Source organism: Leucoraja erinacea, chromosome 1, assembly GCF_028641065.1.
Source record: "Leucoraja erinacea ecotype New England chromosome 1, Leri_hhj_1, whole genome shotgun sequence".
Classification (NCBI taxonomy): domain Eukaryota; kingdom Metazoa; phylum Chordata; class Chondrichthyes; order Rajiformes; family Rajidae; genus Leucoraja; species Leucoraja erinaceus.
The window spans coordinates 72,904,729-72,928,107 of NC_073377.1; the positions used below are offsets into that span (position 1 = coordinate 72,904,729).

The following is a 23,379-nucleotide window of genomic DNA, read 5'->3' on the forward strand; positions in this document are numbered from 1 at the left end:
TGTGGCCCTTGTGGCTAAAGGGATCAGTGGGTATGGAGAGAAGGCAGGAACAGGATACTGAGTTGGATGATCAGCCATGATCATATTGAATGGCAGTGCAGGCTCGAAGGGCCGAATGGCCTACTCCTGCACCTATTTTCTATGTTTCTCCCCTCCTCCCCCACCCTCCCTCTCCTCCCCTCCACCACTCTCCCTCTTTCTCTGCACCTCTCTCTGCCTCTCCCCATTCTCTCTCTGTCCTTGCTCTCTACCCCCCCCCCCCCCCCCCCCCCCCCCCTCTCTGAACGCGCCTGCGAGTTGGGGGCTATGCATCATTGGATTGGGCGGTTATGGGGAGAAAGGAGCAAATTAATAATATTAATATAATATCAAGGGGGGTAGTTAGTGTACGGTGGTACGTGTGTGGGGTAGTTAGTGTGTGACGCCACATGCCCCCAGCCCCCCCCCCCCCCCAACCAAGCATTGGAGGAACAGACCCAAAGGGTCTGCACTTGGTCTAGTATACTTATAAAACTCTGATTGTTTATTTGTTTGCTTGTGTGTGATTCACATCTTCTCGAAAACCCGACGCGCTAATGGTGAAAATTGTACATATTCCGGTACAGATTTACCTCGTGATTTCAAAAATCCCCTCATCTGAAAATTTAATTTATTATTTCCCAAGTTTTTTACTAAAATTGTTCACCAATCTGAGATATTTTTTGATGACGTCACATTGCCTCTGCACCTTGCGGCAAGCTGCGCAGAATTTTCAACGCTGGGGCAGTTTTCCACGAGCTGCGTGTTACGTGGCTCATTCGCCCTCCACTGTTTGTAGCCGTTGGACACGTGCTCAAGTCATGCTGCATGCTCCGCTGGGCTCCTTCTAGTTCTACAACATGGCAGCAGTTGTCGTTATCGGAACACAGGCGCGGATAAGCGCAGTGGAAAAGTGGCCGTGGCAGCCGTCACAGGGGAAGACTTCCTCTCCGTCTCCCCCACCCGATCGTTAGTGGGTGAGGTCACCCTCGTGGAAGCCACGATCAGCCGGCCCTCCGCTCCTTTTGACAGTCCTCAGATCGCTCCGGGCCTTGCTCTGGTCCACGTCAGCCGCAGCCTCGCTCAGGCCCGACACCTGGTGGGGAGGCTGCTGCTCTACGACCTGGGTAGGTGCTGCCTCTACCCCCTCCCCGTGGCAGAGGGAGAGGGGGGAGAGTGGGGAGGTGAAGGGGGTAATGGAGGTGGGGCGATGGGTAAGGAGAGGGGAGGAGGGGAGAGGAGAGGGGGGAGAGGACGCAGGAGAGGAGGAGAGTGGGCTCTCCCTCTCTGCCCCCCCGCCTCCCTCTCTGTGCCCTTCCCTCTAGGGAGTGGTGAAAATTTGGACCTATGGGTGAGTGGTGGGGTATTGCGTTCGGGTACCAGACCTCCCCTGTGGTGCCACCCCCCCCCCCCCCCCCCCCCCCACATACCCCTCAATTTCTACCCCCTCCCTCTCTACCCCCCTCCCCCCCGCTGCGCCTGCACAGTTGGGGGTTATGCGTGAGTGGATAGGGCGGGGAATGGGGTAAAAGGAGAAAATTAATAATATTAATATAATGTCAAGGGGGGGGTAGTGTGTGTGTGGGGGGGTGGTGTGGATGTGTGTGTGTGTGAGACATCGAAGGCCCCCCCCCCCCCCCCCCCCACCCACCGCAACCGCGCGTTGAGGGGATGGGACCCAACGGGTCCCGTTGGACTAGTTACTTTTAAAACTCAATTTTAATGTTAACAGTTTGGAACAATAATAATTTATTCCATAAATTTTTCTTCAAGGGTCGACCTGAGAAAAATGCTGTTGTGAATATATATGCTGTACACTGTGAAAGGCTTGATTGTAATCATATATTGTCTGACTGGTTAGCATGCAACAAAAGGCTTTCACTGTACCTTGATAAATGTGACAATAAACTAAACTCTAACTCAAGAAATAAACAAATTGTGCTTTGCTTTAAAAAAATCACGATATCCTTGGAAGAATTAGCTTCAGAGCGCAGTAAAACAACATTTACTTCAGAAAGATTTAGTAAGAGAAGATTATTTGATGAAATGGCATCAGGTGAGGCAATTGCAGAGGGTGAAGAACATTTTAAAATGGTTACACTTCATTCCATCAATCAATCAATTTAAAGCAGTTTGATATAAGGATACCAGACATACAAGGAATCTTTAAAGAATTCTTGCTATTCAATCAATATTTTTTCCTTTTGATTTGGTCTAATTAGATGATGTAAATAAATACGTTTTTATTGGATGATGACCTGGATGATGAATGCACTTTGAGGAATCTGCAAGAATCTCGGAGCTTTCCTACCCTCCTTGCCGCACCATACATTAATAGCATCAAAATTATATCAGCTTTCCAAAAAGCAGCACTTGAGCAGAGTGAAGAATCAATCATTAATTTGGCACTTTTTATAGTGGAAAAAAAATGCCAAAAAAAAATCTAACTATGAAAATGTAATTACCAATTTGCAAAGCAGAAAAATTTGAAGATGGAACTGAGGCTTACAGCAGATTTCTTTGTTTTTACATATTGTTTTTAAATTAAATTTTCTTCACTTTATCGATTTGACCCAGTTAATTTCCAGTGATTTGCAGATAGTAAATCTGATCTGATGTAGCACGCCTGTACTTACAAGTGTTGGCATTGGGGGAATGCAGAAATGACGCAGAACCTCATATGTACAATGAGTCACTGTTCCATTTTCTTGTTTCAGTTTGATTTTGCTCTCTGCAAGACTAATAAATTTATGTTACTATGCTTTGCAAAGGAGAGTGCTGAATTAATAAACAGCTGCTCAGACTGAGAGGCAGTACTATTATCCATGGGTCTGCCTCATAAATGAATCACCTGTTATGTTTTGAATCGTATCTACACTATTTCAAAACTACCACTTTCACATTGTTATTGCATTACGTGTCCACTTTATGCATGCAAATATTTCACACTACAATGTTGAAGCATTTTGATGTGACTTAAGGCGCAAGGGCAGTACGGTGGCACAACTGCTAGAGCTGCTGCCTCACAGCACCAGAGACCCTGACCTCATTCGAACTTGACCTCAGGTGCTGTTTGTGTGGAGTTTGCATGTGGGCCTTGTGACCGTGTGGGTTTCCTCCGGTTTCCACCCACATCCCAAATAAGTGCGGGTTTGTGGGTTAATTGGCCTCTAAAATTGCCTCTAGTGTGCAGGGAGTGGATGCAAAAGTGGGATAACATAGAACTAGTGTGAACGGGATGGATGACATGTTTCCATGCTATGTCACTAAACTAAACTAAAGTCGAAGACCTCTGTTTTAACAGTGTGAGAGAATAAAAATCTCTGCTCCTTCCCTTAGCAGAATAAACTGCCTCCACCACCAGCTCAGTGGCTGGATTGTGCAAGTTGGCAACTGCATAGAGAATTTCTGGTCTCTCGGCACTATTCCCATGCAGGCCAGCATGCTCCAGGTTACCAAGCCTGCAACACTACACGGCACAGAAATGGAACACACTGATGCTGAGGAGGTGGTGCTTCTGACCACTGTTCTGCCCCTGCACTCACCCCATCCTGTTCCTCAGCTTCAGAGCACGATCTAGAGAGTACCATTTGAAAAGGGCCATCAACCTTAATTAAAAAGGTGAGGTTTCTACAATGTTTTTATTCCTCTTTGGAACTTTTGTTTCTAATCGGCTGTAATTTTAATGCTATAAGTATATTTTAACATGAATATTTCAATATTTTGTTTACAAGAGATCATGGCTATATCGAGAAGGAACCATGGATGTGGTGCTAGATTGGGGGGGATTGGAGTATTACTATGATGTAGGTCAAACGTGACAGGTATTTGTCATACCCGACGTGTATTTGTCATTTATCATACCGTTCCTACTCTCTTCAGGCTAGTAAACAGCTTCTGTATTGAACTCTTCTGGTAAACTCAGTGGAAACCTCCAGCTAAACCTTCTTGAGCTTCTTCCTCCAAGGAATAAAATAATATTTCCATTCTTGTCTTTGCAGACCCACCGTCACTTGCCCAAATAATTCATGATAAACGTACGTTCAAAAATAAGTAAGGAACCCAATACAAGAAGGATTGCTTCTGTTCAGCAAATGCAATGGGTTAAACATTCTCCTGCAGCCTAAGCGACTGCACAGAGCGTTGCATGAGTTTTGGAATGTGAACTGGTCTGGCAGACTATATTTACACACTATCCTTAATAGTCTTATACAAATCTATTCTCTGGGCTACCTCCACCATGACAGATCTAGCGGGCAAAATTGCCTGACACACAGGCTGCAGGCAGGAAAGGGTGGAGAGTGATCAATACCAGCAGAAGACTATAGAGTTTCAGGAGTTGTTGTTAGACACTCGATCATGTGGTGTGCTGAGGGAGGTGGATTCCCTTTCAAGCGGTGGGCTCAGAGCTGTCAAAACCTCCGAGTACTTTAAAGATCGAATAACCTGGTCAGAGAATGAAAGCCATGAAACCCAATGGGTGGAGAATTGTTTGTAGATGTATTCTACATGAACTAAACGCAGATTCAGGAAATAATTTAAAACTTAAAAAGCCTATTAATTTAAGAGTTAGAGGTTATGTTATAGAAACTTACAAAATTCTTAAGGTGTTGGACAGGCTAGATGCAGGAAGATTGTTCCCGATGTTGGGGATGGCCAGAACAAGGGGTCACAGTTTAAGGATAAGGGGGAAGTCTTTTCGGACCGAGATGAGAAAAACCTTTTTCACACAGAGAGTGGTGAATCTGTGAAATTCTCTGCCACAGAAGGTAGTTGAGGCCAGTTCATTGGCTATATTTAAGAGGGAGTTAGATGTGGCCCTTGTGGCTAAAGGGATCAGGGGGTATGGAGAGAAGGCAGGTACAGGATACTGAGTTGGGTGATCAGCCATGATCATATTGAATGACGGTGCAGGCTCGAAGGGCTGAATGGCCTACTCCTGCACCTATTTTCTATGTTTCTATGTTATTCCATTTCCAAATTTCGCTAGCACCCAAACACAAAACTACAATACTACTGGAATTATAATATACCAAACAAAGACAAATTATATAATGCATGCCAAAATGAAGTCATGTTGCCTTTCCTACAATTAAAATGCTCATAAAGAACACCATAACAAAGAATATCCACATGAAGAAACGATCCATTACTTTAGCCACTTTCTTCCACTCAGCAGATTTTGCATTGGTTGCTTTTTGCTCTCTGAAACAATCAGCTATAAATTCAATGTTTCTTGCCGCCCTGCCTCGTTGTAAGTAACAAGTACACGAAGGCACATTAAGATCCTCTTCACTTGCACAACTATTGCCTATGCTCCCTTCAAAATGTCCATTAGTTTCTTTGTGGTTGCACACAGGACACTGATGCACTGGTATCACAGAGAGTGTAGAATCTTCTTTCACCACTGTGTTGTCACATTGGTGATGTTTAGAATGCCGATCCTTTATTGTTAATTCTTTCTCTTTTCTATATTTTACATTTGCTTTGGAATTATCTGTCTGCAGTTTACGGTTCTTTTCCTCTTTTTTTCGCGGCATGGTGCAGGTTTCACCAATGTCGTACACAAAAAAGATCTTTGACATGTACTGCAATATGATCACCTTTGCCCATTTTGGAACTGGCTTGGCTTCTGGCCCACAGTGGTGAATGTTCATGATGAAAATCGTCAGTGCAGTGGAGGCGGTGATCATTGTCATTGTTGCTATGTAATATTTACCTGAAAACAAACAAAGATTGGAATGATTCGAGCACAAGAAATTCCTTCAAGGTCATGCACTGGATTAGGAAAGACACTTTTTTTCATTTAACCTGTTGCCTTCATTAACCTGTAGACACAAAGAGCTGGAATAACTCAGTGGGACAGGCAGCATCTCTGGAGAGAAGGAATGGGTCGGGTCGAGGCCCTTCTTCAGACCTATTACCTGTTCATTTAACCTGTTAATCAGTGGTAACGTTTGAAATGCATTCTATCCAAAAACCAAAATAAAACAGTGAATGTATTCAATAGATTCCTCAGGGAATGTTATTACTTATGTTTGCTCTTCATACATAAATTATTAATTAGTTATCAATATTTAATAGAGAACCAAACATTAAACAGCTGGTGATGATTCCCTCACATCATAAATAAACAAAATTACAACTCACTTGTCCATTGGGCCATGGGGTTACTTTAGTTTTCTCCATTTCTCTCATTCTGCAAACACAAATCATTCACGCCTCCTTTTCACTGAAAAACCTGCAATTATCGCTGTTTATTTGCTCTACTTTTTCTAGCCAGTTTCCTCCTTCCTCTCTCTCAAAGATATGAATTTTGTCTTGGATTTTCCTGAAAGCCACCATTTTCCCATGCCAGGTCCAAGTGTCCATTGAAATGATAAGTTTTGGAAATTATCCAACAATCAGAGCAACTTTTATTTACATTAGAACCTTGTCAGAGTATCACATATATTGCTTATAGGATGTCACAACTCGCTGCCAACAACAAATACTGGACAGTAATCAATTATCCACACATTAGATAATTTCCCTAATGTAACCGTGGTATTCTGGGATCTAAAAACCTGTAAGGATGCCCCAGCCTACATTATCTCATTCATCTCAGACTGTATCTTATACGTTTTGGTCCTTCTGGTAATTATTCATGATAGAAACTCATGAGGTAATTGTGGGCCCACATCCTTATTACTGACTTAGTGAACAAAATAGAAAGCTGGAAGAACTCTAGAGGTCAAGCAGCATTATGAAAGCAAAATGTGTAAGTTGACATCCTGTGTGTCTTTTGTCTTCATATATAGTATTCTAAATATTAGAGATATTACTATTGCAATTTATTGCACACCATATACAATGATGAGAGGCATACATGGGGTAGACAGTCAGAGCTTTATTCCCAGGGTAGAAATGTCCAATACTACAGGGCATATTTAAGAGGGAGTTAGATGTGGCCCTTGTGGCTAAGGGGATCAGAGGGTATGGAGAGAAAGCAGGTACAGGATACTGAGTTGGATGATCAACCATGATCATATTGAATGGCGGTGCAGGCTCGAAGGGCCGAATGGCCTACTCCTGCACCTAATTTCTATGTCTATGTTTCTATAGCTATAAGGTGAGAGGGGGAAAGTTCAATGGAGATGTGTGGGGCAGGTTTTGTTCACACAAAATGATGTGGAAGATTGGACGCATGGTGTGGTGGTGGAGGCAGTTACGATAGTAGCAATTAAGAGGCTTTTAGATAGGCACAGGATATGCCGAGAATAGAATGCTATTTATTGTCATTCAAACCCAGGTTTGAATGAAATTTCATTTCTACAGTTTTTTTTTACATTACAAAACAATCCAAGACCCACACTTAACATAGTTTACATAAACATCCATCACAGTGAGTCTCCAACATCTCCTCACTGTGATGGAAGGCAAAGTCTTTATCTCTTCCCTTTGTTCCTTCTCCCATGGTCCAGCAGTCCAACTGCAGTGTCGAGGCGAACTGGGGCTCCGATGTTAAAGCCCCCGGCGGGCGATGGTAAGTCCTGGGGCCGTTTAAGCCACGCCGGGCGATGTTAGGCCCCGGCTCCATGTCCTTAAACCCGCGATTCCAGCGGGAGAAGTCGCCGTTGCGGAGCTCGGAAAAGCGGTCTCCCACCAGGGACCTGCGAGCTCCCGATGTTCCCGTCCACCGGGTCTGCGGCCAGTGCCTCCGAACTCCAAAAGTCGGATCGCAGCCTCACGCCACCACAGCTCTTCCCGCTCCGAAGTTGGCCAGCTCCGCGATCTCAGTTCCGCAGGCTCTGCAACTGGAGCCCTCAGGTTAGTCCCGGCCGGAGGTCGCCGCCAGCTCCACGATGTTAGGCCCAACAACATCCGAGACCCGACAGGGAATAGTCCGGTCCCCGCACAGGGAAGAGATTTAAACGGTTTCCCCCCCACCACCCCCCACATATACACAGCTAAAAAAAATAATAAAAACTAACTCAAAGACATACAATTAACAAGACAAACATAAAAAAACAGACGACTGTAGTCGAGCCCCTGCCGTTAGGCGCCGCCACTCCACATGGAGTGATATAGATAATGTGAGGGCAGATGATATCAGTTTAACTTGGCATCATGTTCGGCACAAACATTCTGGACCGATAGGCCCATTCCTGTACTGTTCTAGGTTCTTTACAATCCATTTAAATGGTCTTCCCAAAGAGTCTTGCTTGCTGCAATACCAAAAAGCACAGCATCAATGTTACAATATGAATATGACATGTGGTGTCACAGGTTCTTCTTAATTAGATGATGGCCTTTACTACGGTTGAACACACATCCTCCTCCCCTTCCCAGTTATCCACCCGGGTGGGGGATTTTTGTGGTTCCATTCACATCATTGAAACACTACCACTTGCAATGATTTATCTTTCTGCTTCTGCATTCATTATCTCCGACATCCTCAAAAGATATTTGTCCTTCACTCTATTTCTGTTTCCATGTTGTTTTCCCTCAATTGTATTTGAAACCACCATTAGTTTCCACATGCAGGCTGTTCTACTTCACCAACACTTTACTCCATCACTCCAAAACTATGAGAAAGCTTGACTGGATGATTAGAGATTCAGTCTGGCTAAAGACCAAACCAATCTTGAAAACTCACTTGAAACCCTACTCTTTTAAACATGATTTAGAACATCTGACCTATTATTTTCTCAGGTTTGTCAACTCTCCAGGAGCACCTTTGCTTTGTTAAAACCAGTAAATTAATCCAAGTTATGATCCAAAAGGTGCGCAAGGACAGATTGGTCTAAAATGAATATGACTTTCATTAGTTTCCTCCCTCCACTTTTTATAGCATGCTGCTTAGCTTATTCAATTTGAATCCATGATTTACTGCAATTAAAAACACATAACATAGAAACATACAGCACAGGATTAGGTCCTACAGCCCACAATGTCCCTGCTGAATATGTCAGGTTAAACAAATCTCTTCTGTCTGCACGTGATCCATATCCCTCCATTACCTGCATATCCATGTGCCTATCTAAAAGCCTGTTAAGTGCCACTATCATATCTGCCTCCACCATCGCCGCTGGCAGTGCATTTCAGGCACTCACCACTGAGTAAAAACCTTGCCCCGCACATCTCTTTTAAACTTTGTTCCTCTCACCTTAAAACTATGCCTTCTAGTCTTTGATATTTCATCCCTGGAAAAAAGATTCTGACAGTCCACCTTATTTACACCTCTCCTAATTTTATATCCTTCTATCAAACTACCCTCAGACCCTGATGCTTCCGATAAAACAGTGCAAGTTTCTCCAACATGTTGTTACCCTCTAACACAAACAGCATTTTGATAATCCTCTTCTGCTCCATCTCCAAAGCCTTCATGTCCCTCCTGTAATGGGCAACCAGAACTGCACACAATACTCTGGCGCCTAACCTAAGTCCTGTAAAGCTCAACGTGACTTCCTGAGGGGCCTGTCCCACTTACGCGACGTGTTTGGTGATGAGTAGTCGCCCAAAGAGTCGTACGCTTTTCTGGTTGCCGCTGGATTTTTAACATGTTAAACATTTTCAACAACCTGCTGCAACTATGACGGGTGCCAGCAAGTCACCGAAAAAATCACATAAGTGAGACAGGCCCTTGATTCTTACACACAATATCCCCACCTTTGAAGGCAAGCACACTTTTGTTACCACTCTATCCACTTGTGGCGTAACTTTCAGGGAGATATCAACTTGGACTCCAAGATCCCTCGGTACAAAGCTGATAAGAGTCTTGCTAAAATAAATAAGACATCTAAAATCTAAATAAGTGCGCTAAAATTAGTACATGGGAGATATTAAACTGTGACATTTGAAATGCAGGAAAGTAAAATAATCTTATGACCCAATTGGTAAATGGGGATGTTTATTTAAGATGTAAAGGAACTTTCTTCATTAAACAGTTATTTAAATGCTTGGTTCCTGATGCAATAGTGATAATCTATACATAACTAAAACTCTGATCTTGTGCTCTTCCAGTTTGCGAGGTTTTTCTATTTGTGCAAAAACGGTACACAATAGGGCTACGATATTTTGCCAGCTCACTCACCGTTCTCCTGTGCTGTGAGTGCACCAAGTTTTGTTCCAATTGGTGGTCCATTGTAAAAGTTAGTTAGGTTTAAAAATCTTTAAAACCGCGTGTGCGCAGATCGATCTCCTCTCCTGCCAGTCAACGCCGCTCAGATTCTCCTGTCACTCCGCGGGACGGTCCACCTCTTCCTGCGCCATCATGTCTTTACTGCAGCTGAGGTTGGCCGATGGACATCTCCAACCGGACACAATTTGTGGAGGGAACGGAAGTGGCCCGGCCCGGGATATGTCGCCAAATGGAAAGCGGAGAATCTGATCCTGGCGGAGGAGAGCGTCCAGTGCCTGCTGTGAGTCCAAGCGCACTGCCATCACAACGTCCCGCAGCTCCAGCCCCTTGCCCTCTGGTCCACCTCGCTGGCTCTTGTGCCTCACCCGTGATACCCCCCTCTCCCCCATGGCTCTTCCCCCGTCTTTTCTCCGAGCTCTCACCCCCTCCCCGGCCACATGCCGAGGATCCGGGCCGTCGGCTGATGCTCCTCCGGGGCACGCAAGAAGGGAGAGGATTGGCAACCTCGAGATCCTGGGGAGGGAGAGTGGGAGGGGAGAGAGGAGGGGAGTATGGAGAGGAGAGGAGTTATAGAGGGAGGGAGTGACTGTGGGTAGGAGAAATGGAGAGGTGAGTGAGGGATTGGGGAGGATAGGAGGAAAGGGAGGTGAGGAGGGAGAGTGGGGGAGGAGGGGGAACAGAGGGAGAGGAGGGCAGTGGGGGAGGTAGGGAGTGGGGGGGGGGGAGGTGAGGAGTTAGGGGATAGATGGATAGGAGGGGAGAGGAGTTATGGAGGGAGGGAGTGGCTAAGGGTGGGGGAAAGGAGAGTGAGAGAGAGGTAAGGGAGGGATTGGGGAGGGGAGGAGGAGAGGGGAAAGAAGAGGGAGGGTGAAGATGAGGGGGATGTAGTGCAAGGGATGAGGGTAAATGAGTTGCGCCTGTGCAGTTGGGGGCTATGTGTGAGTGGTGGAATATTGCATTGAGGGATCAAACCAGTGTGACAGGGACCCAACGGGTCCCACTTGATCTAGTTATTAAATAATATTCTAAGAGCAAAAATTGTTTACATCAAAGTAATAACATTCAAATTAAAATATGCTTCAAGTCAAAAGCATAATAATGTTATTCTAAAGCACAATTAAAAACAGCTTTAATAACAAGGTCCTGCAGATGCTGGTTAATACCAAAGATAGACAGAAAATGCTGGAGTAACTCAACGGGTCAGGCAGCATCTCTGGAGAAACTGGACAGGTGATGTTTTGGTTCGGGACCCTTCTTTAGACTGAGTGGAGGGGAGGGTGGGGATGAAAAGACCAGGACATATCAGAGCCAGCTAGAATACCTGACTGGGAGAATCCCCGATAAAGTGCCTGTCCCAATGTACGAGGTAAAAAAATAAAACTCGTGGTAAGCACATAGAATGTACGTAGCAGGTACATCGGAGCTCGGGGACGTCTCTTAGTGGCTCGTAACGCTAACGGCAGGTACTCGGGATACGTGATAAGCTCGTGAAGGTTTTTCAACATTTTGAAAATTGTCCACGAGAGCCCCGAGTACCTACGAGCGGCTATTACCGTAATTCTCCGAGTTCGAATCAGGGGAAACTCGGGATAACTCTTGAATTAGCTCGTACAGTGGGACAGGCCCTTAAGAATATCCACCAAGTGGGATACATCATTGCAAACTCTGGAACTGGTTACCCGACTTTTAGTGCAGGAAGGGAGGCAAGTAGGGAGAAGAAGGAGGGGAGGGACATGTTTGAAGAAGCTACCTAAAATTAGAGAATTCAACGTTCACACCATGGGTTGTAAACTATCCAAGAGAAATTGGTGTTGTTCCTTCAATTTGTGTGTGGCATCACTCTGGCAATGGAGGAGTCCCAGGACGGAAAGGTCTGTCTGGGATTGGGAACAGTAGTTAAAATGGTTAGCAACCGGAAGATCCAGATGTCAGGACTCAAAACCTCACCTATCTATTTACTCCAGAGATGCTGCCTGACCCGCTGATTTGCTCCAGTGTTTAACATTTAAACTCTCAATCAGAAATTCATTGATACAATGTGACCAGTCCAGTATCCAGTATCTGTCGCTACTATATTGCAACATAAAGAAACTTGCTGCATACAAACTGGCTACAATGTGTTTCACATAATAACAGTAATGTTTGGGTGTTCTGTAGAAAGGCACCACCCATATAAATTCATATCTCGATAATTTTAATGCAGGTGCTTTTAAGGTTATGAAGCAAAATTTAAATTGTAGATGAACGTTTTGCATTGCGTCGATAGTTTGAGGCCAAGTATGTGTTCGCCAAAATACTGTTGGAAGGATGTGGTTTGTCTCAAAGCAAAGCCATCAATTTTGAATAAAACATATTGAGCAACCAAAGTACATTGCTTGAAATAAACATTCCTCACAATGCAACTCCGTTTTACATACTACACTGTTAGTTAGTCAATCCAAGATGCAAAGAACACTGATGCAATTATTAAGAAAGCACACCAGCGCCTCTACTTCCTGAGCAGATTGTGGAGAGTCGGTTTGTCAAGGAGGACTCTCTCTAACGTCTACAGGTGCACAGTAGAGAGCAAGCTGACCGGTTGCATCGTGGCTTGGTTCGGCAACTTGAGTGCCCTGGAGAGGAAAAGACTACAAAAAGTAGTAAACACTGCCCAGTCCATCATCGGCTCTGACCTCCCTTCCATCGAGGGGATCTATCGCAGTCGTTGCCTCAAAAAGGCTGGCAGTATCATCAAAGACCCACACCATCCTGGCCACACACTCATCTCCCTGCTACCTTCAGGTAGAAGGTACAGGAGCCTGAAGACTGCAAAGACCAGGTTCAGGAATAGCTACTTCCCCACAACCATCAGGCTATTAAACTTGGCTCGGATAAAACTCTGAACATTAATAGCCCATTACCTGTTATTTGCACTTTATCAGTTTTTTTTAATCATGTGTGTATATATTTATATAATGGTATATGGACACATTGATCTGTTTTGTAGTCACGCCTACTATGTTCTGTTGTGCTGAAGCAAAGCAAGAATTTCATTGTCCTATCAGGGACACATGACAATAAACTCTCTTGAATCTTGAATACGGAGAGAGATGGAAGGGTATATTCTGATGACAGTGTGATTCTCTCATGAGATATAGATAGCTTGAGTGAGTGGATGAAAACCAGACAAAGGGAATTTAATGTGGAGATGTGAGAAGTCATGTACTTTGGTAAGAGGAATCAAAAAGCGTTATCTAAATGGAGAGATGATGAAAGTGATCAAGTCTGTAGGATCTAGGTGTTCTCGTCAGCAGGCAGGTCCAACAAATAGTTAAGAAGGCAAGTGGCATATTTGACCTTAATCGCCAAAGGTTGAGGCTAAATATTGGGAGGTTATGTTGCCGTTATTCAGCATGTTGTTGTGGCTACTCCTGAAAAAGTGGGGAGGTTTATGTGGGGGAAGAAGGGAGAGGTTATGGAGTTACCTAAAATTAGAGAATTCAATGTTCATACCATTAGTTTATTATAAGCTACACAAGTGGAATATTAGGTGTTGTTCCTTCAGTTTCCATATAGCTTTGCTTTGGTAATGCAGGAAGCCCAACACATAAAGGTCAGTATTGGAATGAGAAGAGAATTAAAAAGGATAGCAACCAGGAGATCCTGCTGGCCTTGGCAGACCTACCATAAGTGTTTAGTGAAACAATCTCTCCTCTCTCCGAGTAAAATCTAGACAATTAAAGTGAAAACAATCCATTTCACTGAAAGAAGTGTAAAATAGAAACATTTATCTTAAAATTTGGTTAATCTCATCATAGTTTCAGTTTGTTCCATTATTGTGACTGGCAGAGTATTTGGAACTTACCTGCAAAGATAATATTTCTGCCAAAGTACAGCATATGGGGCCCTAAGAACAGAACCTACTATAAGCACTGTTCAGGTAGATGTAACTAATTATCTGCAGATTCTACAAAATGTATCCTATAAACAAAATCAATTATTCCACATATACTAGCTTCACTTAAAAGATGAATTCCAAACTGTAAACAGCCATAGTTATCTTTCAAACCTGCTTTGATCTGAGAGATAATGCATTTATTTATGGAAACTGCATAATATATGCACAGGCTCCTTTTAGCGATCACTCTTGGCAGAGCTTTTTACTGAGAATATTAATAATACTCCAGAAGAGTCACTTACCAATTAGTGGAACACTTTCAGATGGAGGCATGCTTTCTGCAACCATCAGCTGAAACACAGTCAATGCCAGCAGTACAGTCACACCAAGTGACACCTTCTCTCCAGAGTCAGCAGGTAGATAAAATCCTAATGGGGCTAGGAACGAGATCATTACACATGGGATCAACAAGTTAAAAATGTAAAAGGAAGATCTCCTTTTGAGAATTAAGGTGTAAGTGACATCTGGGTATGGATCTGAACAACATCCATATGTTATCACATTTTTTGTTGCTGGCATTCCATGTACTTCCCATTCGACATTCTCCACAAAATCAGACAGGTCTCCACTATCAAGTCCATTTGTGATGTCAACCTGGTTTCCATTGTAGGTCCATGAACCAAAAGTAAGGTTGCATCTCTGATCATCAAATGGGAAATACGCCACATCAACGACACACGAGCTCTTGGTAATGGCTGGTGAATCCCACATAATCTGCCCATCGTATCTTAAGACCACATTTGTTTCCATGGAGTCAGAAGATTCATCATCAGCTCTAAAATAAGTTACCAACAGAATTTACAATTGGTTACAAAAAAGGCCATCGACCAATGTAACAATGTCATTATTGAGTGGTTTAAAATCAAAAATGGCATATAATTTATCAAATACATTGGAGAAATTCGGAGCAATTATCTCACGATATAGAATAGGTACAAGAAGAAATCTGCAGTCCCGTATTTTTAGGTGATAAAATTGGTACATTGTGGAGTAATGGTAGTATTGATGATGGTAAGAATTGTTCTTGATATTAATGACTTGAGCATTGACGCAGAGGGAATGAAATTTCTAATAGCGAATGCAACTCTCAATGAACCGATATGCCTCCACAGCAAGAGGCTGTGTGAAGGGAGATGAAATTAGCAGCTCAGTGAGTAAAATGTGGGCAAGTTAATCTGGAACAGTAATGACAAAAGGTTAAAAATTAAAAATTCAAATAGAAAGTGGACAAAGTTAATACCTAAATAGATGGCAGACTGCAATAAAGGAGATTTTAGTAGTAAGTGGAATGGCAAACAGAACACGGATCAACAAATGGCCGTATGGTTTGAGAAACATGCAGTTATACAAAACAAATTTGAAGCTAATTTTGGATTTCTAGCAGCTGCAGTTTTTATAATTTTCATGCACAGTATTATTATGGATTAAAAAGTTTGAAAACTAACTGAGATTGAAGAAGCTGTCACATAGGTCTCAAAAGGATGATAAAACTAAGAAAGAAATGAACAATGTTAAAAAAGGATAACACTTTTGTGAAGGGACAATAAAACCAGGAATCACAAGCATTATACAGTATATAGCTTTAAATCAGCAAAAATGAATCATTATATATGAACTGAGACCTGCGAAGAAAGGTCAGTGATTCAATGGATAAACAAAAGAGCAGAGATATTTAACAGATTTTAACTGCATGCCCCTGTTAAATTTGAATTATTACCCAGACTTTGTGTAATCTGTTAGCTTCACTGATAGAATACAGTGGGAACTATTGAAACTTTACACCAATTGCTCAGCCGAGCTGCAAAACTGGACACAGATCAATGAATGGTGCATCATCTTGCTGATATTGCAAAATAAATCTTACACATCATGACTGTAGCATATTAGGACGTTTTGTAAGTTAATCTCTACCACATGCATTGTTATCATGTAAGGGATAGCCCCATCAGTCACCACAGTTTCCCAGAATGTAATGCTTTAAATTAACTGTGCCTGTTCCACCTAACGCAAACATGGAGTAGGAAATATAAATAGAGATGTAAGAGAACCATACCCAGACTAGGAGAGTCCATTTTCTGAACAACGATCAGACTATTTAACACTACGAACTCCATACAAACTCTGAACTGCGAACTGGCTTGATAGCTCTCTGGACTTTGGGCTTTGTTTTTGCGTTTTGCAATATATATTTTAATTTATTGAACTTCTTTTTATTGTTTATTATAGCAGCTACTGAGTGCTATATTCACAGACCTGTTGAACTGCTGCAAGTAAGAATTTCATTTTACCATTTCAGGCCATATGACAATAAAACACTCTTGACTTGCTTGTCGGCATACCTCTTACATTCAAATCTCAACACAGTGATGTGAATTTCTAGTTTTACATAAAACTTAGGACTAAGAAAATTACACTCTCTGTGTGAACCTTTTGACAACTTAAACGTTTCTGCAACACAGATTAATTTATTCGTGCAAGTGAAAACACAGATCGTCCATGTGCACTTTAATAAATAACTTCCACTATAAAATATGAGGAAACTGTTTCATTAATTTTCTTCTGAATTATGACTTAAAAATGAAATATGTTTAACAAAACATGGCTGTCTAAAAGCAATCCACATACTTGTTATACAGAACAATATCAGGCCTCCATACAGAACTACTGGGTATTCGAATAGCATCAAGTCCATCATATTTGTCTCGATCCCACTTCAGGAAAGCATCAAACCAAATTTGTCGAATCCACAGGTAAGCAGTCAGAATTTGGTTCCTTTCATCCTACAAGCACAGGGAATATTATCTCATAAATCATATTAACAAATCAAATACCACTACAAATTGTACTTACATTTTTCATCACACTTCGAATCCCCCCTCCTCCTAATTAGCTTAATGTCTGAATCCTAGTTCAACACTACAGTCTACACCTAATAGCCAATATCAACAATGGACTATCAATGGATAGAAGTCTTCTTCAAAAACCCTCACTATCTGGTATTCTTCTTGTTCTCAGACAAAGCATGGAAATAAAGTCCAAGAAATAGACCATTCCACCCACTGTCCATTCTGACGATAGATAACGTATTTATATTAATCCTAAATGAATCTCATTTTTAAAAATTCTGCCCATATTCTCATTAACTCCCTCCAAATTCTACCATTCATCCACACACCAGGAGCAATGTACAGTTGTCTACCTATTCTGATGAAAGGTCACAGTGTGGCGGCACCCAAGGGTCGGGCCATCCCAACTATCAAACCCCTCGGCACGGGAATGGTTCAGTCCAGAGGCGGCCCATAACCAGAGGGACTATAGGCAAAGGTTTGGGTGTCATCATTTTCTCTCGTGGACTTCCCTGCAGCGCCAGTTGGCGCACATTTGGAATACACCTGCTCCAACAGCTACGTCAAGGGGAAAGAGAACCGGGTGGACGACGCATCCACCGCCCCGCCATCGACGCCGTGTTCGAGGTGATGCCCGGAATTGACAATTCCACCCTGGCGGAGGCGCAGCTCACGGACGGTGAGATGCCCGCTTACCGAACTGCCATCTCCGGCCTTCACCTCGAGGATGTCCCTCTCGGTCCAGGAGGGGCAATGATCCTGTGCGATGTGTCGTCCGGTCAGCCGTGCCCCATCGTCCCTGCCACCTGCCGCCGGAGGGTTTATGAGGTTGTCCAAGGACTGTCTCACCCATCAATCCGAACGACGACGGCACTAGTGGCCGCTCGGTTCATGTGGCACGGTCTGTGCAAGCAGGTTGGCCACTGGGCTCGCACCTGCATTCCGTGCCAGACGGCAAAGATCCAGCGCCATGTCCGTGCGCCTCTCCAGGACATCAACGCCCCGCGCGGCTTGGAATGGCTGCGGGACTCCACATAGACATTGTGGGGCCTCTTCCGCCGTCCCGGGGCATTACCCACCTCCTCACGATGGTGGACCGTTTCAGCGGGTGCCGGACGCCATACCCTTCGGCGACACGGCTACGTGCGCTCGTGCGTTGTCCGCACACTGGATTGCTCGCTTTGGGGTGCCGGCGCACAGTTTTTTTTGGCCGGGGGCCACAGCAATGTTTCCGATGTTTGTGTAAATTATGTTGTGTCTTGGGTCTATTTGTTTGTAATGTATGGCTGCAGAAACGGCATTTCGTTTGGACCTCAAGGGGTCCAAATGACAATTAAATGTATCTTGTATCTTGTAGGAGTTTGGTCTACCTCATCGGCGGTTCGACCATCTCCACATAGACATTGTGGGGCCTCTTCCGCCGGACTGGCATTACCCACCTTGCACGTGGTTCATGCGTTTCAACCGGTGCTCCCAAAGAGGGACTTACCCTTCGTCATCAGAGGAGCTACGTGCGCTGGTCGCCACTCACTGGATTGCCCATTGGGGAGTTCGTGCCGTCGGCGCACATCAGGGCAGCCGGGGGCCGCAGTTCATTCCGAGCCCTAAAGCATGCCTTCGCGAGCGGGTTGCAGCTGCACCACACCACGGCTTACCACCCGCGAGCTAACGGACTGGTTGAGAGGTTCCACCGGCAGCTCAAGGCATCGCCATCAGCACTCCGGGACTGCCCATACGTCTTGCTGCGCCGTGATGCCCACCGGACGCCACTCCAGAGGCCGTACGAGGGCCCGTTCCGGGTGCTGGAACACGGGCAGACAACTTTTGTGCTGGACATGGGGGGGGGGCCGGCCGGAGGCCGTGTCGATCGACCGGTTGAAGCCGGCACATCTGGACATTGACCAGCCGTTGCTGGTTGCCCGACCTCAGCCTCAAGGGCGCCCCCCTTCACGGCTCCCTCCACCTGTCACTCCACCTGTCCTCCTGCCGGTCCCTCGACCTGTCCCTACACCTGTGCCTCCGCCAGCCCCTCGGTCGGCTGACTTCCGCACGCGGTCCGGCCGGGTTGTGCGCCCGCCGGTGCATTTCGTGCTTCTGATTCTGGGGGGGGGGGGGGGTCCTTTGGCGGCTCCCAAGGGTCGGGTCATCCCAACTATCAAACCCCTCGGCACGGGAATGGTTCAGTCCAGAGGCGGCCCTTAACCAGAGGGATTAAAGGCAAGGGTTTGGGCGCCATCTTTCTCTCTCGTGGACTTCCCTGCTACCTGGAAGGACATGATAAAAGGTACCTCCAGAAACACCTGGCTCCTCGCTTTCATTTCGGGACCTACACCCCACAACAGGCTCTATTACGAATAACTCAGCTTCTTTCACTATAAATGCTACCTTATTAGCTGAGCATTTCCAATATTTCTGTTGATATTGCTAATTTACAGCAGCCACAGCGTTAGGCTTTTGTTACTCTACTGTCCGGAACAGGACCCTGTCAGCATTTTACCATTATACTGTAAACTACTGGATCATCCAATAGTGACATTAAGTTAATTAGCAGTGAAGTATCCTTTTCAATTGCAGTTGAAAATCCAATTAAGGAAACATGCACGGGCATTTGTTGGCCTGTATTTTGCAGCGTAGTTAAGAGTAATGAGACCACAATTGTCAGTGTTCATCATCACTAGCCCATATAAATTAAGTAGCTTTGGGATTTTCACATTGCAAGTATGAACATCTGGAAATCACGCTCAGGTTCACAGTTAACTCAGAGGGGAGATGCAATGTCAGGTGCAGAAGACCATTAGGCTAGAGAATGGAAAATGTTATCCATGCAACAGCGATACTCTTGATAATGAACATTCACTGGCACTTACTAGCAGGCTTCACGGGTGAACAGTGACCACTTGAGTGGACAAATGGAGGGACAAGTAATCCAGCGGAAATGTACCTTAAAAAAGATTGAATTACTTCTCAAGAGAATTTATAAAAATAGCTATCCAAGCATTTCTTACCATATCTTTAATTTGTGAGAGGGTGATTATCAGAGTGACATTTAGTGCAAGATCTGTATCTTCCACAGGCCTCAGTGCATCGGTATAATCTTCAAATAAATTCTTGAACAGCATTTGCGCATATTTTCCTTTCGCTGACACAGCACCTGTTCAAACATGAATAGAGTTCCTTTTTAGTCAACCACATAGGTTTAATTGTCATATATTGTCCAAAACTGGTTAGGGTGGCAGATTTCTTTCCCTGAAGAACATGAATGAATGAAATTAGTTTTTATAATGAAGCACGTTTCATAATCTTTAGCTTTTAATTTCAAATTAATTCAAAGTAAATTTCCAAGCTGCTCTTGTGAGATTCAAATTTGTTTCCGCATCACCAGCCCAGCAGCTAGGCTACTCTTCAACTACACAAACACAAGAGTAGAGCATTGGGCCCCTTAATATTGACTAATTGCAATCACATTCTTTTATTCCAATCTGCAGTAAACTTTCACCTCTTGTTCATTAATATTTATTTATCTATCTCTGCCATTAAAATTCAGACTTGGTTTCTACTGCACTTTGATGAGGAGACCTCCAAATACTCAAAACCCTGAGAAGATTAGAGATTCGGTATGTCAGAGAGGATTCTCTTGAACTTCTACAGCATAACGACTGGTTTCAATCATGGTCTGGTTCGGCAAATTGAACGCACGTGAGCGGAAATGACTGCAAAAAGTTGTGAACACCACCCAGTCTATCGCCGGCTCTGACCTCCCCACCATCTAAGGGATTTATCGGAGTCTCTGCCTTAAACAGGCAGCCAGCATCATCAGAGACCCAAATCACCCTAGCCACACATTTCACTCCTGCCTTCGGGAAGAAGGTACAGGAGCTTGAAAACTGTGATGTCCAAGTTCAGGAATAGCTTCTTCCCTACAGCCATCAGACTATTAAACACCACAACCTCAAATAAGCTCTGACCTACAATAGACGATTATTGTACTACTATTGTTTGTTTTTTATGTGTACGTATATTTCAGTCCCGGGCGTATATATACCCACTGAACTTTTTTTCCTCTAGTTTATTATATTGTTTGCAGTGTACTATGTTTACATATTCTGTTGTACTGCAGCAAGTAAGAATTTCATTGTTCTATCTTGGATACATGACAATAAAACACTCTTCACTTGAAGAATAAAAAAATCACCTCATCCCACGACTCAAGATCACCTTTGCACTTACATTCTTCAACACATTTCAAACTATACCATGCCCAAATTAAATACAGAGCTGGTTAAAGATAAAGGCATAGAGGGGAAAACATCATTCAATCCAATAAAATGTGTTGTATTTATATTTTAGTAGTAAAATACACATATTCATTTTGTATGTTTTGAGACAAGTAATGAATCTGGACGACGACGGTTGTCCAGAAAATTGAATTAGATATTTATGTTGGGTTGCTGTAAAAAAGTTACACAAATAATATATCGCCAGAATGTAACAGTCTTACCCATTATGAAAAATGCATTGAAGAAGAAAATTAATTCGTAGATCAAAATGCAGGTGGACAACTTCATTCTCCAACTTTCTACTCAAAACGACGAAGATAAACGTTGCAAAAGGAAAATGGTATCAGAAAAAAACCCGATTACTTTTCATAGTACCGAAAAAGTCCTTAATTTGATGGGCATAATCAACAAATATTGTCTGTTGGAGGAAGAAACGCTGGCAGAGGTGCATCAGGTTAGCGCCGGCCTTTGCTACATGCGATGCAACCGCGGCCAGGCGAGCTGTGAGCGACAGGCGGCTCTGCACACGGTTGCAACAGGTGAATGACAGGCGGCTCTGCACAGGGTTGCTGTGGTCAGGGTTGCAACAGGTGAATGACAGGGGGCTGCGGTCAGGGTTGCAACAGGTGAATGACAGGGGGCTGCGGTCAGGGTTGCAACAGGTGAATGACAGGGGGCTGTGGTCAGGGTTGCAACAGGTGAGCGACAGGGGGCTGTGCACAGATGAGTGACAGGCGGCTGTGGTCTGGGTTGCAACAGGTGAATGACAGGGGGCTGTGCACAGGTGAGTGACAGGCGGCTGAGCCCAGATCACCACCGGATGAGCGGCGGTGAATGGCGATTGCATCTAATGGGCGATTAAACATTTTAAGTTCACATGGTGAATATAATATTCCTCAGTGTTAACAGAATAACAACATTCTTACATTCATATCAAGAATGGGTGGGTGAGTTGCAGTGTTATAGTTATTTAACTTGTAGTTGTAAACAATAGGCTGTAATATTTTAATATTTATTTTCGTGAATTCCATCGATGAATTACCGACTGCTTTGGTCAAATTTGACCCGTCGAACTGTTAAAGTAAACGGTCTTGGAGCTGCAGGAAGAAAAGCAATAACAGAAACATTTAAGTAGCAACATTCTCCAGCCAATGAATAATGCAAATGAATACAAAGGCTCGCTCGGATGATGTGGTCGCTGGTGTACATTTTCAGTGTCTGTTTACTCCTTTAAGACACCATCACTGTAATACAATTCGGCTGGTGCAGAGTGAGATGAAACATACAGCAATATCCACGTCAAATGTTATATTTAGCAAATAAATCAAAATTATCAGCAAAGTGTTTAAATCACTTATAAAGGTGACCTAAAAAGATAATACTGTAAAAAACTGAAATCCAAGCTGTAAATGCTGGAAAAACTAGGTATAACCATATAACAATTACAGCACGGAAACAGGCCATCTCGGCCCTACAAGTCCGTGCCGAACAACTTTTTTTCCCTTAGTCCCACCTGCCTGCACTCATACCATAACCCTCCATTCCCTTCTCATCCATATGCCTATCCAATTTATTTTTAAATGATACCAATGAACCTGCCTCCACCACTTCCACTGGAAGCTCATTCCACACCGTTACCACTCTCTGAGTAAAGAAGTTCCCCCTCATATTACCCCTAAACTTCTGTCCCTTGTATGTGATGTCAACAGTCAACCTTTCAGGTCAATGAACAACAGGAAGCAATCAATCTATTTTTATTGAATCTCAGGAAACTGCGCTATTGATTACAACTCCAGCAATGTTTCTTGATTTAGAATGGGTTGATTTCTTAAGAATAATGCAATGTCTGGAGGAAAGATACCTGCAAACAATTGATGTAAAGTCAGTCATAAAATGTAATTGGTGATGGTGTAGACCCCATTGTAGAATTGTTTTACTGGAGGACAAATTCTCACACTGCAACTCTTCCTGCATACTAGGTACTTCTTGATCTGCCTTCAGATGGAGCGAATACAACAATACATGGACCACTTGCTCTACCATGGTCTTGTTTTATAATTGTGTTTTGCATGTTATCTTGTATTTTGCTTGATATCTTTTTGTTTTACAAGCGAGTCCAAATACCAGGGTGACACAATGGCACTGCAGTAGAGTTGCTGCCTTCTCTCAGCAGAGATC

General features: G+C 43.7%; 1 protein-coding gene across 1 annotated transcript; it reads right to left on the reverse strand.

The window, feature by feature from the left end:
• Positions 1-1,763: 1,763 nt before the first annotated feature.
• On the reverse strand, positions 1,764-21,857 carry chrna9a (cholinergic receptor, nicotinic, alpha 9a). The gene is made up of 5 exons (XM_055637330.1): positions 21,423-21,857; positions 19,930-20,075; positions 16,704-16,858; positions 14,321-14,853; positions 1,764-5,737 (listed from the first exon to the last, which is right to left on the reverse strand). The coding sequence occupies exons 1-5, from the start codon at positions 21,487-21,489 to the stop codon at positions 5,091-5,093; spliced, it is 1,548 nt and encodes a 515-aa protein (XP_055493305.1). The 5' UTR covers positions 21,490-21,857; the 3' UTR covers positions 1,764-5,090.
• Between the last annotated feature and the right edge of the window lie 1,522 nt (positions 21,858-23,379).